This window comes from Ambystoma mexicanum, chromosome 6p (genome assembly GCF_040938575.1).
Source record: "Ambystoma mexicanum isolate Mex_15411 chromosome 6p, UKY_AmexF1_1, whole genome shotgun sequence".
Lineage (NCBI taxonomy): Eukaryota > Metazoa > Chordata > Amphibia > Caudata > Ambystomatidae > Ambystoma > Ambystoma mexicanum.
In genome coordinates this window covers 1,457,683,446-1,457,702,409 of record NC_090935.1, presented here as the reverse complement: position 1 = coordinate 1,457,702,409, position 18,964 = coordinate 1,457,683,446, and the positions used below count along the sequence as shown (strand labels likewise).

General features: G+C 47.8%; 1 protein-coding gene across 5 annotated transcripts in view; it reads right to left on the bottom strand.

The window, feature by feature from the left end:
• The window catches only part of LOC138510528 (zinc finger protein 25-like), an 887,940-nt gene that overhangs the window by 549,988 nt on the left and 318,988 nt on the right, over positions 1-18,964 (bottom strand). For 4 of the 5 annotated variants that reach the window (XM_069626249.1, XM_069626250.1, XM_069626253.1 and 1 more), the window contains exon 5: positions 18,082-18,192. In XM_069626249.1, the coding sequence (XP_069482350.1) occupies positions 18,082-18,192 (111 nt within the window). The remainder of the gene's footprint in view (positions 1-18,081; positions 18,193-18,964) is intronic. The other variant, XM_069626252.1, reaches the window with a different exon arrangement.

Sequence of the window (18,964 nt, the reverse complement as noted above, 5' to 3'; positions counted from 1 at the left end):
CATGGCCTCATGAATGTTTTGGAGCGGCTGCGGCAGCGCCTGAAGGCAAAGGGGCAGCTGCCTGAGCGGCTGTCATGATTCCTGCCCCTCATGTCCCCAGCCCTCCAAGATGTCATGCTGGAGCCAGGCCACGATCACCTACATGGCCCTCAAGGGCCTCTCCATATCTCCAAAGACCCACTTGGAGTCAGACTTGGCGCTTGTGGCACCAGACTCACTCACTCCCATTGGATAACATTGGTGCATTGATGGGGACAAGATGGATGCCCCCCACATATTTCGGTTCCCAGAACTGCATGTGCAGTCTAGTCTTTTGGGTGTGGTTCAGCCCAGAGACACCTGGGATACCCAGAGACTATTTAAGCCACGCCCAGGCTGAGAAACATGCTTTGTGTTTTCTGCACCTGCAGCGTGACACTCACCATGTTCGGATCGGTCTCCAGTAGGCCTGCATCTTTCTTCTGCGCTCAGCTCCTGCAAGAACAAGAACACCGTTAGGAACCGCCTTACCTTGCGGTGCTTCTGCCCATCATTCATCGCTCCTTCTGTTCTGCGGCATCTTGTGTCATTCCCATCCCGGCACGCCGCTTCCTAAGGAAAAGGGAAAAGAACAGAAAAAAGGCATTAGTAAGCATTCAGCAAATCTTCGCTTACTTTTAAAGACTGTACGAGCTTCAAACGCTTACCTGAATCCCAGCCGCTCTGGGGGAACTCTGTCTCCGGAACTTCTCATCCATCTGCAAGAGGGAAAAGACACTCCAGGTTAGTGTGGAAACATCTAAAGGCGCCGCACACCGTGCTTACTCACCGCATTTCTTCTTCATAACCGGCATCCACGCTGAAAATGTTGCAGCACCTAAAAGACACAGAAAAAGAACTCAGTTCAATACAAATACGAAAGGGGCGCATCGCGCTCTCACTCACCGTCAGCGCTACTCATCTCAGCAGCACGCTGCCATCCCTGGATGCCGGCCATCATCTAAGGAAGGAAAGGAACGAAGTTAGAGAACTGTTCAAAAGACTCATTATACTTACCTGTCAGACTCTTGCCAGTGAAGTAACTATGCAGCAACGAGCCCGCATCAATCAACGCGCCCCTGTGCTGAAAGCAGGACGGAGAGCACACTTTCCAAGAAAACAAGGTGAGCTGTGGATCAAAGGGAAGGGTTGGACCCCGGGGAAGAAGGGGTTCAAGCACACAGAGACAATAGGGAGTTAAACTCTACCAATCCTGTGTTTCAGGCCCAGTCTCCAGTCGAGTAGACTCCAGGGAGGGGTTCGAGGTCGTAAGAGGTCAGAACAGGCTGAGTGACGTCCCCATGGATAACAGGTGAGCATTACAGCGGCTTTGGCACCTCTATTTCCCGACCACCACAGGTGCTTTATCGCTGACCCCTTTGACTGGCGGTCCCTCTCATTCTACCAAAGGAGGAGTAGTAACGAAAAGAACCTCCCCTCCACTGCTGTCCCTTAGGACGAAAAGGCGGAGGTAGACCCGCAGCTTTTGAGGTCTGTAACCTCTCAAGGCTCTCGTCAGCCTTGCTGCCAAACAAATGCACGCCATCAAAGGGCATGTTCAAAAGACAGGCCTGCACAATCGTGCCAAAACCCGACTTCGGCAACCACGCAAACCTGCGTATAACGGTGCTCGCAGCCATGGACCGGCTAACACTGTCGGCCGTATCCAAACCCGACTGAAGGGATTCGCACATGGCATCCTTGTCATCTTGCACGAGAGCAAGGAACCCATCCCTTTCTTCCCCCTCGGGAATATGCTCAGCCGCTAGAGAAACAGCTCCACAGAGTGTGTGAAAACCTTGCTAAGGCACAAGTGGAGTTGGCTGATTTCAACACCATACTCCCCGCAGAAAATACCTTGCGGGCCCAACCGTCGAAACGTTTGTCGTCCCTATCCGGAGGGATGGTAGGGTACGCCGCCTGCTTCCAGGTGGCCCTAGCCGCCTGAACCACCAAACTCTCGGGAGTGGGGTGATTAGATAAGTAGCTGGGGTCTCTACCGGAAGGGCAGTACTTCTTTGTCAAAGTCTTGTTAACAGCCGGAAGAGATTCTGGTGACTGCCAAGCAGATGCCACCCTTTTCTGTAAAGTGAGATGAAAAGTTAACACCGGGTTAGAGGACGGACCTTGATCTAAAATGTCCGTTAGATCATTTTGCACAAATATCTTCAGGAGGACTGGACCAGCCCAGATACTCCTGAGACCCTAGCCTTGAGCCGCCTGTACGAAGACTCAGAATGAGCCCCAGGCCTGCCAAACTCCACTTCCGGAGAAGTATCCAACCCAATGGCTTCATGAAGGGTTTGCCTCAATTCCTCCAATTGACTGTCTCCATAAAAGATTGGAGCCTCATCATGCTCAACAGGGTCCTCAAATTCAAACCTTTCCTCCTCTTCATATATGTCGTCCAGAGGGAGGTGAAAACCTTATCTGTGGACAAAAGAGGGCCTGGAGTCCAAAACTGGCCTCACAGATTTAGCAGTAGACTTCCTTGGAGTATCCACCACATCCGGGTACTCCAATGGCAAATTTCGGGCAAAAATCCCTGAAGGCGTCAACAGCGCAGAAGGTTTCAACGCCGAGAGCGTCGACAACCACGACGTCGTGAGCGTCGAAGGCTTTGGCGTCGACATTGGTGCCAACAGTGCCGTGGGCTGATAAGACGGCAAAGCGTCGACGTCCGAGTCGACACCGTCTTCGAGCCCTTCGTAGGTTGCAGCGGTCTCACTGGGGGCGAGGACTGAGACCTAGAAGCACGTTTCTTGCGACTATCCGAAGCCTTGTCCGAACGGGACCTCGAAGGTTCCCGATATGAGTCGTGTCGCGGACCCGAGCCCGAAGGCGTGTGAGCCACTGTACGAGACATGTGTCTCCTACTATGTAAAACATCTTTACCAAACCTTTGTTTGACAAGTTGGATAGACTGGGTGTCATCTACACTAACTACGCAGATGACACTCAGATCCTCATCCCTCTTTCGGGTAACTTCTTGTAAGACTCAGCTTTGGTAAACAAGATATATCTCCTCATTCAGGCATGGATGGCATCCCTTGGCCTCTGTCTGAATGACGATAAAACTGAGATTCTCATCCTCGGCACAGAGACAGCGATTAAAAAACTTGACCCGAACTATGCCTCTTTTAACATTGACAACAATGTCATCAAAGTGATGCCTGCAGTCAAAACCCTTGAGGTCTATCTGGACTCAGCACTCACTTTTTAGAAACAAATTAACTCCCTAGCTTCCTCCACAGCCTATACTTGTAAACTGATCCGAGCATGTAGACCATTCCTAACAGAGGCTAGCTGTATTACCTTAGCTAATGCACTTGTTATATCCAGATTGAAATATTGTAATGCCCTATATGCGGGATCTAACAAGTATATCTCTAACAAACTCCAAACACTCCAAAATAACGCTCTTAGAATAGCCTTAAACATTCCAACAGAGCCCATGTCTCTACCTCCAGAAGGAATATCCACTGGCTAAAAATTAAAGACAGGATCACCCTCAAAACTCTTTCGCTCACGTCCAAATGCCTCAACAATATAGCTCCTCCCTATCTAGCAAATAGAATCAACAAGAGAATCTCAAACCGCCCCACAAGAATGACTAACGCTTATACCTTGATGGTGCCTAGATATAAAAAGAGTACAGCTGGCGGCGCTAGCTTTCCAGTCATAGCTGCCCAAACCTGGAAAAAACTCCCCTTAGAACTTAGGAAGGACCAACCCTACCTAAGTATCAGGCGCAAGGTTCTTTCATGGATACAATCTAATGACATCTAATATGATCACCCTCTTTCACTAGAACCACTTGTCCTGAGTGACACCTCCCGACTATGCCCTTTGTTAACTTGACCCTCCATAGGGAACTCTGACTACCACTGCTAGTATCTAGGAATTTCACTGGACCCTACCGGGACTACAAAAATGTGGTTGATTGTTACTTAGCTCTTTATGCTTCTGATACCTGGCATTAACTGTATAAGTATATTCAGACTAACGCTGCTGAACTGTCCTACTGTCTATTTTGCTTGTCACTGTAACTAAGTTCTGAAGTATCCTTGTAATGTTTGCGCCCGGGCTACCTGCGGGTTTGGTTTTGAGCTATATTAAATAACAAACAAACAAGACCGTTCCAGGCCGGCTTCGTTAGAAGGTGCAACCGGAACCGTGCACTGCGATTGAAATATCACCAACATGTGCTCCTTAAAGGCAGCCCATTCCTCTGGAGTCAAGGACTTCGTCGGGCTTGCCACTTTCCTCGAGGCTCCATCATCCAAGGAGGATGGGGAAGGCACCGGTGACGGCGCTTCCGAGAATGCTGCGACGAGGAAGAAGAATGGTGGGAACCGCTCCGGGACCGAGAACCCCAGGCCTCATCCAGACACAGAGTCGCCCCTCGAGTCGTCAGTGGACACAACTTTGGATTTGTATTTGTATTTACAGGACTTACTGGGCTTAGAACCCCCACCTACCTGGAGCTTCTCCTTACGCTCCCGCAAGGCCTTGGCAGTCAGCGACTAGCATTTTGAACAGTCGTCAGTGTTGTGACTCTCGCCCAAGCACCACAAACAAATGCGATGCGGGTCGGTGATCGACATTTTTGACTTGCAGTCCCGGAAAGTCTTGAAGCCAGACCGCAGAGTCGGAGGGGTCGAAGAAAAAGACATCTCAACGATGAAACACACGAGGCACGCAGAGTTTCACGAAGCAACACGTTCGCGGAAAAAACAGGAACTGAGGCTATGGGCGCTGTGAGTCCTATTTGTTGGAGGACACAATCCATTCGAAACCACCATGTGCAACTGAGACACTGGCTCAATAACACCCAGATTAGAACTGCAGCCATTAGTGATCTCACTCCCTTGGAGAAATACATTACTGCTGACACAGGCAACAAACACCTGGTGGGCTCACTGTACAGAATAGCGACGGAGGGATTCAAGTACCCAAAGTGGCCCTACATGACACAGTGGGAAGCCGCAGTGGGCCATCAAATGGAGGAGGGGCAGTGGGTTCAATTGTTGGCAAACATCCCTAGAATCATGAGGCCTAACCAGGTGCAGGAGATGTGGGTTAAAGTGATGATTCAGTGGCACCTCACAACTGTGAAGCTGCAAACGTTCTTCCCTCACACCTCAGGGCAGTGCTGAAGGGCCTGTGGAGCAGAGGGATCATGGAAACACATCTGGTCGGAATGCCCGTTATTACAGCCCTTTTGGTCTATGGTGGGAGCAGCAATAGAAACGATATTTGGGTCCCAGATCTCAAGAAGCCTGGGGGAGGCCATGTTGGGAGAGGGGTTGGGGAACCTACCCTTAAAAGGCATAAAAGAAGGCATATGTAATTTTAATGGTGGCAGCGATGTTGCTGGTGGCACAAAGATGGAGGCAGAAATACACTCCTCTGAGCATGAATTGGTGGGTAAAATATCGAACTTCGTTGCTCTTAAATGGGTGACTTATTCAATAGAGGGGTATCACCAAACGTTCTTGTTAGATTTTGAAGTTCCTCCAGAAAGACTCACGAGCCGCCTGGTGCCCTCGGAGGATTCGGTTGTTGGGTCTGATCTGAGGACGGGAGGGACTAATGGGGTAGGCGGTGATGGCCGATTACACAGCCCAAAGTGGGTGAAACAGGGAGGACATGGGAGGGTAGGGGGAGGAGAGGCTGATAGGGGAGGGGGGATAGGTGCCTTCACAGGGAGGATCACACAAAACGACACTGCCAGAGACTACTACTGTAGGGGAAAATGCTGGATGTTCGTCGAACAGTGGGGGAAAGGATATGTTGAAATGTCTGTTGGGTGGGGTTGGCAAGGGAAACCTGAGGGCATTCTCACATTTATTCCCCTTAAGTCCTCTTCTCAGGTGGCCAGGGGAGGGCCATCGCTATTGGATCCAGACCCTGGTGCTGGAGAAGCAAGGAGGGATCACCTGGGTGGAGGGTTCTTGGGGAGTGGGAATGAGATGTCTACAGGTGAGACAAGGTACTTTTCATTTTCATTTCCAGGAAAACCCTCAATTCCAGATGCAGTGATGGGGTACTGCTACCCCTGTCCCATTCACCAAGATAACACAAAGAGGTATTATCAGTCTAGGACGACTGGGAAAAGGGTAAAGAAAAGAAGGTTTAAGGGCAAGACATGTTATTCCCCCCTTCCCCAACACTGACTTATCCTCCCCTTCCCTCAGCCTTCATAGGCTATTTCCAGTCATGCCATATTTTTCCCCTGCGAGTACCCACCAAGTACTGAGAAGAGGAAGAAGCAACTAGGAGTACTGCACATTTCCTATTAAAAACAGCACTCTAGTACTGGGACGAAGAAGAGGGGTATGAAGGCATCCAATACTGAAGGTCAGACATGTCCCATTGATTGGGTTCATTATGGTCAGGCAAGACAAGTTAATGACTCACACCTGAGGCCCCTTAATAGGGCTCAGGTGTACAAAGGTAGGAGACACAATCAAGCAGGAGAGAGAGAACAGCTGTGGTGGAACAAGACCAGGAGGTATGAATGACAGCAAGGATCCCGGAGCAAGCGAGTTGCACGGTGGTTGCAGGACAGGGAGCCCTGGAATCAGAAGGTGGGCAGCTGGAGCTGCCAAACAGCTGAGAAGCAGAAGGGACGCAGTCTGCATCCATTCAGAATGCTGGCGTGTGCAGAGAAGTGCCCGGCAAGTAAGCGGAGCACAGGTGGTCTGCTTCCCGGTTACAGAGAAGGTGAGCGGGAGCAGCTGGAACTGCTGCTTTGGAGACGTAAAGAGTCGGTGAGTGTCAGAAGACACAGGAAGACCAGAGCGCTCTCAGGGGCCGCAGGCAAGTAACGGTCTACAAACCTAAATAAATATGAACTATATTGAATACCAAACTGAATGGAAATTGCGGTTTGAATGAAACCACGCTATATTGAATACAAAACTGAAAGTAAAGTGCTATTTAAATAAGACCACAGAATATGGAATACCAATCGAACATTTGAAGTTAAACCGACATATTGAATTTCAGACTGTATTTAAGTAGCACTGTGAGCAGAATAAAAACATATTGAAAATTGAACAATCACTCGAGTATGCTAATAACCAATGTGAGAAAGAACCATAAATCTATGGTAAAGCAAAGACTGATGCAGAAGAGTGTTACACTAACCAAAGAGAACATAAGTGTGAGAAGTTAAAAGCCTGAAGCAAAAGAGCCTGTGAAGGAGTCAAACAAGGCCAAGCGGAACTTATGGTTGCACGACCTGTAATAGGCGGACAGTGTGGTCTGACAACTGCTCCTAGACCAGGGATTTCCCCACTGTGAAGATCACAGACATTACAAAATCAAGTTGAGGAGAAGCACAGGGATCCTGGTTGCATGACCTGTGATGGGTGGACTGTGCGGTCTGACAACTAAGCCTAGACCATGGAGCCCTCAATGGTGACAAGCCAAAGACCCTGAGAGTAAATCACAGAGAACTAGGAATTGAATGCTAAAGCAAGCTGAAAGGCGGATCAAGCATGTTTTCTTATAGTGAACAGTGAGCCAGTGAAAGCAGTATAAGTGCTAAAGTGAAATCTTGGGGAAGGGAACCCTGAGAGCTGAAAGAATTGAGAAACACTGTCTTAGGGAAGGGAACCTCAAGACCCCCTCTTTGTGTGTGAACTGTGCTAAACTGAACTTATTTCCAGATGTGAGGGCAGGCATAGATTTTGACACAGACTTTTGATTTGGACTTACAGACAAAGGCTTCCCTTTGTTTTCTTTAGGCAGGAGAAATCCCCACCTTAGTTATAGGGCAAGTTACACCTCACACCATCCTGATACTGAAATAAAACATTCTTTGAAACTTGAGTCCTGTTGTCTGTTTCATCTCTCTTGATACGCCTGTCTCACAAGGAGCAGGGGAGCACCTGTTTGGAAGAGAATTTTATAGAGACGACTTGTATAGAGACCTCTTCCGGTGATATGGGTGAGAAGGAGGAGAGTAGGAGGGGAGGAGAGAGAGCGGGCCAAGGGAAGGGTGTAGAGAGGGAGGACAGGATGTCCTGAGTTTTGGTTATGAAGTGAGAGGCAGTGCACTGCAGAGGAGAAGTGGACACTGCAGTAGATTGGCGAGTTCCTTGCAGATTTTAAACACTTCAGCTGTGTTATTAGTGGCCCCAGAGATGCAGGCTTGGATATCGGTCTTCTTCGAGCAGATGGATAGTCTGTATTGCTTTTGGAGCAGGCGGCAGGCCAGTCTGTCACAAGATGTGTTTGAAGCCTGCCACTTCCAGTCAGCAGCTCTGCACTTGCGTTTCAGTGTGGCTAGGTTGGAGTCATACCAGGTGTTGCGCTGGGAGGCAGGCTGCATGCAGATCCTCATGACAGGGGCAGGGATGTCCAGAGTTTTGGAGATGGAGAGCTGAAGGTTAGCAAGGGCTGGGTCAGTGTGAGAGTCAGTGGCCGTAGAGGGAGGGGCAATGAAAGTGGCGGCAAAAGCAGCAACTGACAATCGCTTCATCGGTTGTATAATGGAGAAGGAGACTGGCAGTACAGACCGAGGCTTAGCCGGGGGACCCAAGGGATCCAAGTGAGAGAAAAGGAGAGCATGATCAGACTAGGAGTGGGCTGTAGTGAGAGGGTTGGAGATGTCTGCTGAGATGAAAGAAATCTAATTGAGCAAAACACTGATAACCCCTCTCTAAATCAGTCTTTCTTTGGATTAGTGTACCACTATTAAACCTTATCAGAAATGATTTATGATGAGGTGCCTCCCATATTCTCCAAACCAAATATTTCAACATTAATATTTTATTTTATCTTCACAGAACATACATAGAATCAATTAAGACTACTCATGTAACCGTTTTTTTCAACAAAAATAATCCTTCTTAGAGATCATAATCTAGGACAATAGATAAACACAAAACAATTTAGTTGTTGTACATGGTTTTGTTCTATATGGTTCACAAAACCTTTGTATGGAGAACATTTCATATGGTCTCCAGATTGCTGGCCATCTTCAGTACACAGAAATGTCTTTGTTTGTGGTTAAATCACAGGAACCCCCTTTGGTATTGTTGCATTAAACACTCTGGTTTTCAAAGGTATTCGGACTCAAGAATCTTGGTCTGACACAGTTAATGTTGTCTTGACTCAGTAGATGGTTTATTATTTATATCTACCCGATATTGCAGGGCTGTGTTTTCTTTTTTTCTTTTTTGTTCACACCACATGGTTGTGCAGACTTTCAACCGTGATTGTCCTTTATTATCGGTATCCCCTCTTTTCCGTTTATAGCCGCATAGGTCATAAGGTGTGCTTAAAACTGTTGAGATGAGAGCATCCAAGGTGTGTCCCGGCTGAGTGCATCGGACCAGAGGAAAGAATGGTGAGGGAAAGAGTCACAGAGGCTGCGGAAGAGTCCAGAGGCCGCATCAGGGGACTCAGGTGAATACTGAAGTCTCTGAGGAAGAGAAGCTTGGAAGTGGAGGCCAGGTGAGAAGAGGAGAGGTCAGACCACTCTGAGAGGAAGAGAGACGGGACCAGTGGTCCTGTAGATGGTGGCAAGAGTCAGCGAGGCCTTCGAAGGAAGAGTAGGACTGGGTGAGTATGACAGTAGCAGGGAACCATTCAGAGAAGACCAAGGCCCCTCTGCCCCCAGACCGGTAAGGCGGGGGATTAGAGAGGATCTTGTAGCCCTCCGCGAGGAGTGTGTGACAATAGTGACATGTCTTGGTGAGAGCAAGGACGTCAAGGTGGAGGTTTTCAAGGAGGTGGCAGATGTCAAATGAGTATTTAACACCAGAGCAAGAGTTGGGGGTAGCTAAGTGGAGCTGGTTGCCCTCTTTGAAGGTCTTCCAAGGTGGGGTTCAGGGATGTGGTACGCCTGTCGGTGGTGGTGAAGGAGACAGAGGGGTGGCAGATGGAGGAGTGGCAGGAGAAGGGAGGAAGTTGATGTGAAACAGAAGACGCCTGTCAAGAAGGAGGAGGTTGGGCTGAGAGCCCTGGACCATGACATTGCCATTTTGGTAGAAAGTAATGATGCCCCTAGAAGATGGGAAATATGCAGAGAGTACTTTCTATTGGGTTCCACCATTAATGGGCAAGAAGAGAAAGGGGAGAGAACTGAGACCATATGAGGAATCCAAAGGTCTGGAGAGGGAACGACAAAGAGGATGTCAGTGACAGTCTGCCTGGAAGAAGCGTTGACATAGGTGTCAGCGATAGACAGTCCTAGATTGGAGACCACGAGATCTTTCTAGAACGTTTTCCTTCAAAACTTTGAAAGAGAGATAGATAGGTGATAGAGTAGCAGTTAGAGAAGATAGGGAAGATGCAAAGCACCATGGAGGGAGAGAGCAGAGAGATGGAAAGGGGAGAAAGAGAGGAAGGGAGAAACTGCACAATGCACGACAAACTCACCAGGCGGCCTAGCAGCAGACACAGCACATACATTCAAGTTTCCTGGAAAGAGGTGAAAAAACCTACATTTCAAACACAGCAGAAAATGCAAAACAGCTAGATTCGAGTTTCCGGGATAGAGGGAAAAAGCCTAATTCTCAAAACACAGCAGTAAATGCACAACAACTACATTCGGGATTCCTGGATAGAGGCCTAAATGCCAGACATGGATAACAGCAACTGTGGGTACCATGCCGCAGACCACAAGCTTTTGGTAATAGGAGTAATAAGAGAGGTGGGATAGTTTAATAGGCAGCAGTAATGGCTGCTCCCACTGCCTGCACCTTACTTACCTTGCCAGTCGCTGCTGGTTGACGGCTGCTCAGCAGGCTCCACTGGCAAACACAATCTGGAGCAGCTTCTGTAGGAGCGGTCCTTTGCCTTAGGGCCCTTAGCTAAAGGGGCTGCACGTGCAGCGAGCTGCCCTGGAGGGTGTACTTAAGTGGACAGCTGGCCCAATCTGGCAACGGGGGCGGGGCGGGAGGCGGGCAGCAGGGAGAGAATCGGGAAGGGAAAATCAAAGGGTTCATAGGTCGCGATGTGGCGCTACCAAAAAGTAAAATTCAAATGCAACTTTCAATGTGGGCAACAATTTAGGCTAAGGCACACAATGTTTGGCAGGCACAACATTACTCACTGAGGATATCGCTCAAGAAATGAAGCCGAGCGTCGGCGAGGGATACACGCTCTCCCCGAGCCTGAGCAGGACAACCGGATCAATCAGGCAACCGGGTGGGGTGGGAGGCATGCGGTAGTGTTACAGGAAGAGTCCATCAACCGGCTCATAGGCCGCGAAGTGGTGTTATCAACAAATACAATTTGAATGCAACTTTCAATGCGTGCCACAATTTAGGCTAAGGCACACGATGTTAGGCAGGCACAATGTTAGTCCCCACGGATGCCACTCAAGACTATAAGGTAACACATTGTATACAAGTGCAACACACAAAACTGTTGCACCCAAACCCTCCAGTTAACACACTCCATTATAAATGAGGCAGCATACATGATCACTGAAGAACGGAGCTGTCTCAAGCTGGAGTATGAACCACCTATCCCTGTGTTTAGAAAAATAAAAATTCAATACATTAGAAACCAGAACCGGATATTCATAATATATAACAATACCATCACAAAGCCCCCCACACATTTTACATAAGAGAACCGTTTGGTCCATAACAACTTTTTACATGTAACTCACAGGAGGTAAATAAGCCCCATACCGCCCTTATTTTTTTATTATTTTTATGTATTACATTTGATTATACGCCCAAACCCTTAGGTATCACGGCATAGGTTACATACATCTTAGGCATCTTGAGCAGTTACATAGGTATATAATAGACAGGTAGGTTACACATAAAAACAAAGCTAGGTACTTGCAGATATGGAGACAAAGGCTGAAGAGACATAGTGGGTTGGTTTTACGTTGTTAGAATTTGTTAAACAGACAGGTTTTTAGTAGCTTCTTAAATTTTGGGAAGGGGGTTTTGTTGCTTAGGTGGGTGGGAAGCGAGTTCCATGGCTGATCTTATCCTCCTGCATAATGTGACACGGGAGGAAGAGAAGAGCCCAAACCCCCTGTCCTTTCTTGGTGACGAGGGTAGGGCCACATCCCAACCCCTTCCTACCTGCTTCTGCGTGTACAGCAAGAGGGCTAGTGCGGGAGCCAGTGGAGCCGACACAGCGACAGAAGATTGGGAAGGCTGGGCTGCACAAGCAGACCCCGTACGGTGCAGCCAGCGAGGATCCCCGACAGGGGGAGGGAGACAGAATGGGCAGAGCCAACATCAGGACGATTGTCACGGCAGTGAAACTATTGGAGCAACCTGGGGCAACATGGAGCTCCAGCAGACATCGTCTGCTGAAGCCCAGGTTTCAGAAGTGCACAAATCACTAAACCACCAGAGATATTTTTTAATGAAAGAGACCTCCAGAAAGGCCAAAGCTATGGTGAACGACAGTCCCCAATGGTCCGGCATGTTAGAAACGTGGCAGGAACACAAAAGAAGGGGCGGGGTTTAAACACCCTTATAGGCCCTTTTGAAGCTCCCAAAGTCCTTCCCTGTCATACCACTGGTCAAGGTGAGTTAGAAGAACCCTAGGGAGATAGGCAGCCATCAAACACCAATAGCCTAAGCCAGTATAAAGACAATTCGGTGTCAACAAGTCCTACTAACCAACCCTGCTAGGGACATCTTTTCTAGGGAGAAGGGGGAGGCTGGTCAGTCAAGAGAGCGAGAGGGACATCCCTAGCACCAAAAACAACAGAATCTCTGGTTGGCCCAAAAATCCAAACAATACATCAGCCGCTTATTTGTATTGTTCCCAATAAACAACCTTGAAACGCAATCCCAGATCAAGTTTGACTATTTGTGACAGTCCTGATCACAACAATCACGAGAGGAGAAGTTGAGTATTGAGGTAGCGACGGACACACACTTAATGACCGATACTCGGTGACCTCCTCTCAAGGCATGCCAGAAAGTGGAGAACATTTCTCTCCCACCGGCCATTGTCTGAAGGGCTTTGATTGGCCTGCAGCTATAGGCCCTTCTGCGCCATCCATTGCTGGAGGGCCACAGAAGTTTGCATCTTATCCGATGATCATGTAATGTGCTTTTCAATGCATAGTAAACATTCTGTAAATTCTGCATCTCCTGGATATAATCAGAATAAATTAACAGTTTAGACATGCCGTGTTTGATGTGCCCTGCAGACCTCCCATCACGAAGAATTGCCCCTCTGTTCTGAAACTTCAATATCTTAGTGATCAGTGCACCCAGGGGAGCTCTAGGGGGTGACCGCTGCACCAATGCACGATGATCCATCCCTAGAAACAGCAAAGATGGGTGACCGTATAGTGGCTCTCACCTTTTTTTATTTAGAGCTTTTCAAGGAATGCAGCAGGTTCTGCCCTATCTCTACCCTTGGGGCAGGCACAACACCCAAATACTGTTGTGGCAAGAATGACTAAGGATTGTCCACACATCTTTCTAACAACTTAGGTGGTCCAAATCATGGTCCAGATGAGTATTGAGAGTTTTGGCTGCAGGCTCAAGAACTGACCGCTTGGACTCAGAGGAAGAGGATCAGGGGCTTGGAGAACAGATGTCCTTAGGCCCTATAGCAGTGTGGGTGCCAGCATACCCCACAGTTATAGGGCATCAAGAGCAGATATTGTGTACACAAACTGGCCCACAGCAAAGGGGCCCCTTCCTCCTAACAGTATCGGTCCAGGACCCCTTGCGAGTGGACACCAGCCTGGGGAGCCGACCATGTGGTAAATCAAAAAAGCAGGTACCCTCAGAGATCCAGGCACCTTGGCTGGCCTCCTTTTAGGACACTAGGATCCCGCAGGACCCCAAATGTGGGCGTCACACCTAGAAAAGAATCCCCAGAGTGCAGATGTCAGAAAACCTGCTGTCTCTCCACTGCCTTGACAACAATGAAGGAGAGCGAAGATCTTTGCCATTTTCTCTTAGGACCACCTCTGGTGCAAGCCTCGTCATGCTCACAGGATCACCGTAGTTACCACAATGACAAATACCCAGGTTCCAAAGTGCTTCTGAGGCAAGAAGCAGTCACACTCTGCAGTTGAGGGTGTGATTATCGGTAAAAAGAACAAGATCGCACAGGTAGCAGCAAGGAGCTCAGTGCCCTCCCATTATCCTCGTCTATCGGCCAGCCACACCCCCATGAACTGAACAGATATTATTGCAGCAATAAGATACAGGAGAATTAGTGCATGAAGAGCTATATAAAACCTAATAATTATACCTACATTGTTTTCTTTCAACTGTCCTTAGCTTAATGTTACAATGCCAATACAACCTCTGCTGGAACTGATTTTGATTTAATTAGAAAACCAAACTTTGTCAAAGGGCTCTTTCTATTTTTTAAAGCATGGTAATAAATAGGTCAGGATTAACGGAACAATGAAAAGCTGTTCACAAAATAAACAAACATTAGATATACGAAGTGTGTAACACGTGAAGACTGTGTGAGCCAGTGTCACAGATGGCATCAGAAATCAACAGACAAATATAAAAAACCTCAGGTGTTTTATTAAAATTAAAACACTGGTCTGGGAAGACTGGGGCAGTTGAAACAAAGGGCATCCCTACAGTTCTCTCAATCCCCCACCCCACGGGCTTCCTGCACCAGAGCACAGGAAGTCCCGTCCCCCAGAATATCCCACACATCCTCTAAAGCCAGGCAACCCCTTGTATTCTTTCCATCTACCTGTGGGGATACAACATCCAGCCCTGAGACTGTGAGGGGCACCATTCACATCATGCCAGCTAGGCCCTTCTTTCATGGCTGCTGTTTTTCAATCGACCAGTGTGGACTTCTTTCAACTTTGTCCAGGAGCCCGCCTCTTATGCTTTCTGATTGGTGGGGACACATTTAAGATGATTGCTGTCCCGGAAGCCGACAGGCGACGCCGCCCCCCTCAAAGAGCCATCTTTAAGGGCTTTATTGTTACCTGTCTGGGCCTGTCCGGCTTCGATGGGTCCTGGCCTCTTATCAGCTAACACTGACCTCTAAATGTATGCCTATTCACGTCTTTTCCACTGATATGGCTGCTGCACTTAGCTGGTAAGACTCCCGTTCCTGTTATTCCCATCTCTCCTTAATCAGCTTCCCATCACCTCCCGTCTACCCTTTTTCCCTTGCCTTGTCACCTGTGTGAATGCTGTACATGTCCCCTTATCTGCCGCCTTTGGTGCTTCCCCGATGACTGCACTATTAGTTCTCGTTTTCTTGATATGGTCTCACCCTGGATGGGTCTCCTGTTAATCTCCCTCCTCTGATGTGGCCTCCCTAGTGCTCCCCCTTGCAGATGAGCCCTCTGGCATTACCCGTCAAACTTCTCTGTCTATGTTTCCTCGAAGCCTGCTGTTACTTCGTACGTCCCTCTTGGGCCACGAAATGCAGACGATCGGAGCTACACCACATCTGTCTGCAAAACTGTTTGCCAAACCTCGCTTTATCGCTGTCACCACGGACCATGCTTACTAACCAGCATCGACTTTTTGACATGTTACCATACCTTGCTACCCCTTGCATCCTACCCTAATGTATTGTTGGATTTGATCTGTTCTCATGTTTGCATTCGCGTATTCACCTGCCTTCATCTACAGTTTGTGACTGTATGTTGCAGCTCAGAACTGTATCGTATTTCTCCTGTCATTGACCAAGTTAACACTGCTTTCTTCCATACTTTTAGTCAAGTTTTATTTGCATACTTACATGCTCCATCTTATGTTTAATCTTTTCTTGTCTCACGTGCTTGTTCAGTGCCTGATGTTTTCAGCCCAACGGTGCATCCGCATCATGAGGTGTGGCTGTTCCCTAATGTGCACCCATGCCAAATGTCTCCTATCTTCCAAACTTATTCTAACCATAACATTCTACTCTTACTGTACCTTCTCCTCCCCCCACATCTCTCCTTCCTGCATTCTCCCTACTCCATCTCCCCCCTGCATCTGTGTGCACCTTTTAAATGCATCATTCTACACCGAAGTGTCCTGCCTACCAGCCCCTCTTACTTCAAGATGGCCTTCTTCTGTACACTCTTGTTGTGACCCTTGCCTACCTTCCGTACCGCTTCACTCCCTAATGCTGCATCGTTCCTTTTGATTCCATTGTTATGTTGTTCCCTGCTATATTTGGTGAGACAGTCCAATGTTTTTCACTTTCTACCTAATTGCATCTGGATACTTGCTGTAACCTATTACACTGTGTTGTGATGGGCTGTGTCCCAGGACGGCCTTTTTTTTTAAACTGTTTTGCACTTAATTTACCTCTCTCCTTCCTCCCCTCCTGCACTTCCCTTCCTCCCCCTCTCCCCTTTTATATTTTAGCACTTATACGATCCAAATCGCCTCACAGCCAAATCATATTGTTATTGTTTGTTTTTCTTCCCCTCCTCCCCCTCCTACACTTCCCCCGCCCTCCTCCCTGCCTTCATGCTATAGCACTTGCACGTTCCGAATGTTTCAAGACCCTTTAAGAACGTTTTGTTTTTATTTTACACTTCGTCCTCATCCCTGCCCCCCCCCTTGTCTTGATGCACCTTGAAACACATTTCTTGCTGTATAGTGTGCATTAAAAATAATCAATTAATAAATCTTGATGGAAAAACCTAAAGACTGTTGTCTTTTCTCTCTCCTTCTTGGACTTTCTTAGGGATACTTCTGGTCGGTTTAATTGCCTATGGTCTCCAGGGGTTCTCTTTCTGTTCTCCCCTTCTAACCCGCTCTTTGAGACTCTATCTCTTCCTCTGCGATCTTCCACATCTCCCTCAATCTCTCTTCATCCACTTCTTCTCTGCTATTCTCTTTGTGCACCTCTCTGCTCTCCCCATCTCCCTCATTTACCGGTCTATACTCTTGTCTCCTGATCTTACCACACTCACTCTGCCTGTCTCTCCCAACTACCACCTCCTTCACTCCTCCCTCACCGCTACTGCAAACTACTACCTTGTGTTCTCTCTCTCCCCCTCCTGCGACACACACTGTCAATTACATTCATGCTCACACTGTCTCTAACCCCCCACAACACTTTATCTCTCCGACCCTCTCTATCTTTCACTGGATTTTCACACACACCCTCACCACACTACCTACAACTGGTACCAATCCCTCACCCACACAATTTCTTACCAGTACTTTGAAAAAAAAACTGCCACAGTCTCTGCAGCACTCCGCTCCTCTGTCTGTCCTCCGTCTGGTCTCTTGGTCAACCACCCCCTCCCCTGACCTCACCCGAACACCTTTCAATCTCCTCTGTGCTGGCGAGGCTTTTATATCCGAGCTTACAAACATCCACCATTCCTCGCAGCTCCCACTGGCCTCCCTGGTACCTTAGCTATCCCTCTGAGGGTTGGGACTTCCTGTGGAAAGCTTTGAGAAGGCTTTTAGCAGTGCCCCTTTTCAACTTCCATTTTTGGGATGGCAGCCATGTGTTCAGGCTGCTAGTTGCCCGTTTGATTTGCTACAGGTGCTGGTAAGTTTTGTTCCCAACTGGGTTTGGGAAGGATTTCTTGGTCTCCACTGCTCTCCTGCAGTCTCTTCCCACCTTCAGTTCATTTTCTTTTGCCCAACCAGTCCCCTGTGGTCCGCCTCGGGCTGGTGGGTAAGGTGTTGGGCGTTTCTTCACTTTTTGGCAGAAAAAACCCAGTCCATTCATGCCTGATCCTGATTTCATTTCTCCGGTTCCAGTATGGGTTTTCTTAGTTGTGCCCAGGTGCATTCTTGGAGTTGTGGTTTTGAAAAAGAGAACTCTGGCCAGAAGAAAAGCTAACAAGCATTGTAGAAGGGACAGCGGTACCATCATTCACAAATAGTGGACACTCTGGAAGGGGAGTAGGAATGGGGCCCCCTTCAACTATCCCACACCGCATCTGGGGCAGGACTGGCTCTTGCATACCCTCTTGGTAGGTTGCCTACCCCAGGTCAGGAGGGGTCCCGTTACGCCCCGCCACACCCCTCCCCCCGACAGAGTCATGACCCTGACTCTGTCACACTAGACAACAATCTATGGATGGTTTACTCAAGGCACATCAGCTACAAGCCATTTTTCTAAGGTATGTCAAGCTTCTGAAACAGTTGTACTTACAAGAGAAGTACTCACCGATTCCTGTTTTTCTCAATTGTTCATGTGGGTCCCACATGGGCTCTTCCCTCTTCGGAATCTGGACTAAAATATCAGGTTTGGCAGTGATATAACCTGTTATTGGGAATCAAATGGATGTACACTCTATTAAAATATAGAGATCAAAAGAAAACAATATATTTTGGTACTTTTGAGAGTCCCACTAAGAAAGAAACAGCTAATGTATTAAACATATGCTAACTGTACGTTAACTTCTTCAAATTTGACAGTCATTTGTATGCATGCAATATATAGAACACGCCCATATAATGAGTCAGGTCAAACTAGGATAATATTCAGCGCTGCAAGTGGAAGAGTGCCACTTTGCGTTCATGGCAGAGGATGTGGTCTACTGGCAAAGTTGCATCTTTGGAATCACAAGACCTTGATTTGAATATCTGTTTCTACACTTGATCAAAGTTGTGTAATACCTTCATATCATTTTGAATGCCAGCTGAAATACCAGTATTACGAGCCTATAAAAAGTGAGGCCCACCTGTTGAGCCAGAAAGTGCCAAAATGGGATTCCATTTTGTATAGCTGCACTACATCTCTCACTTTTAAACTTCCCATCTCCAGGGAAAAAACCTGCAGCAAATTGGATTTTGTGCATTTCGACTTGCAATAATGAATACAGCAAGCTACCACCACAATGACCTAGGTGGAGGGGCACAATTACAGTACAGAAGAGTCCGTGCCAGACTGCAATTTCAGGAGCTATAACAAGTATGTATACATTGATTTGCACTATAAAGATTTATGTGGGCGTTTTTGCAATGTCATTGGATGGCTTTTACTGTCCTAAAACAAAATTATTTTGCCAACATGGAAAAGGATACAGAACATG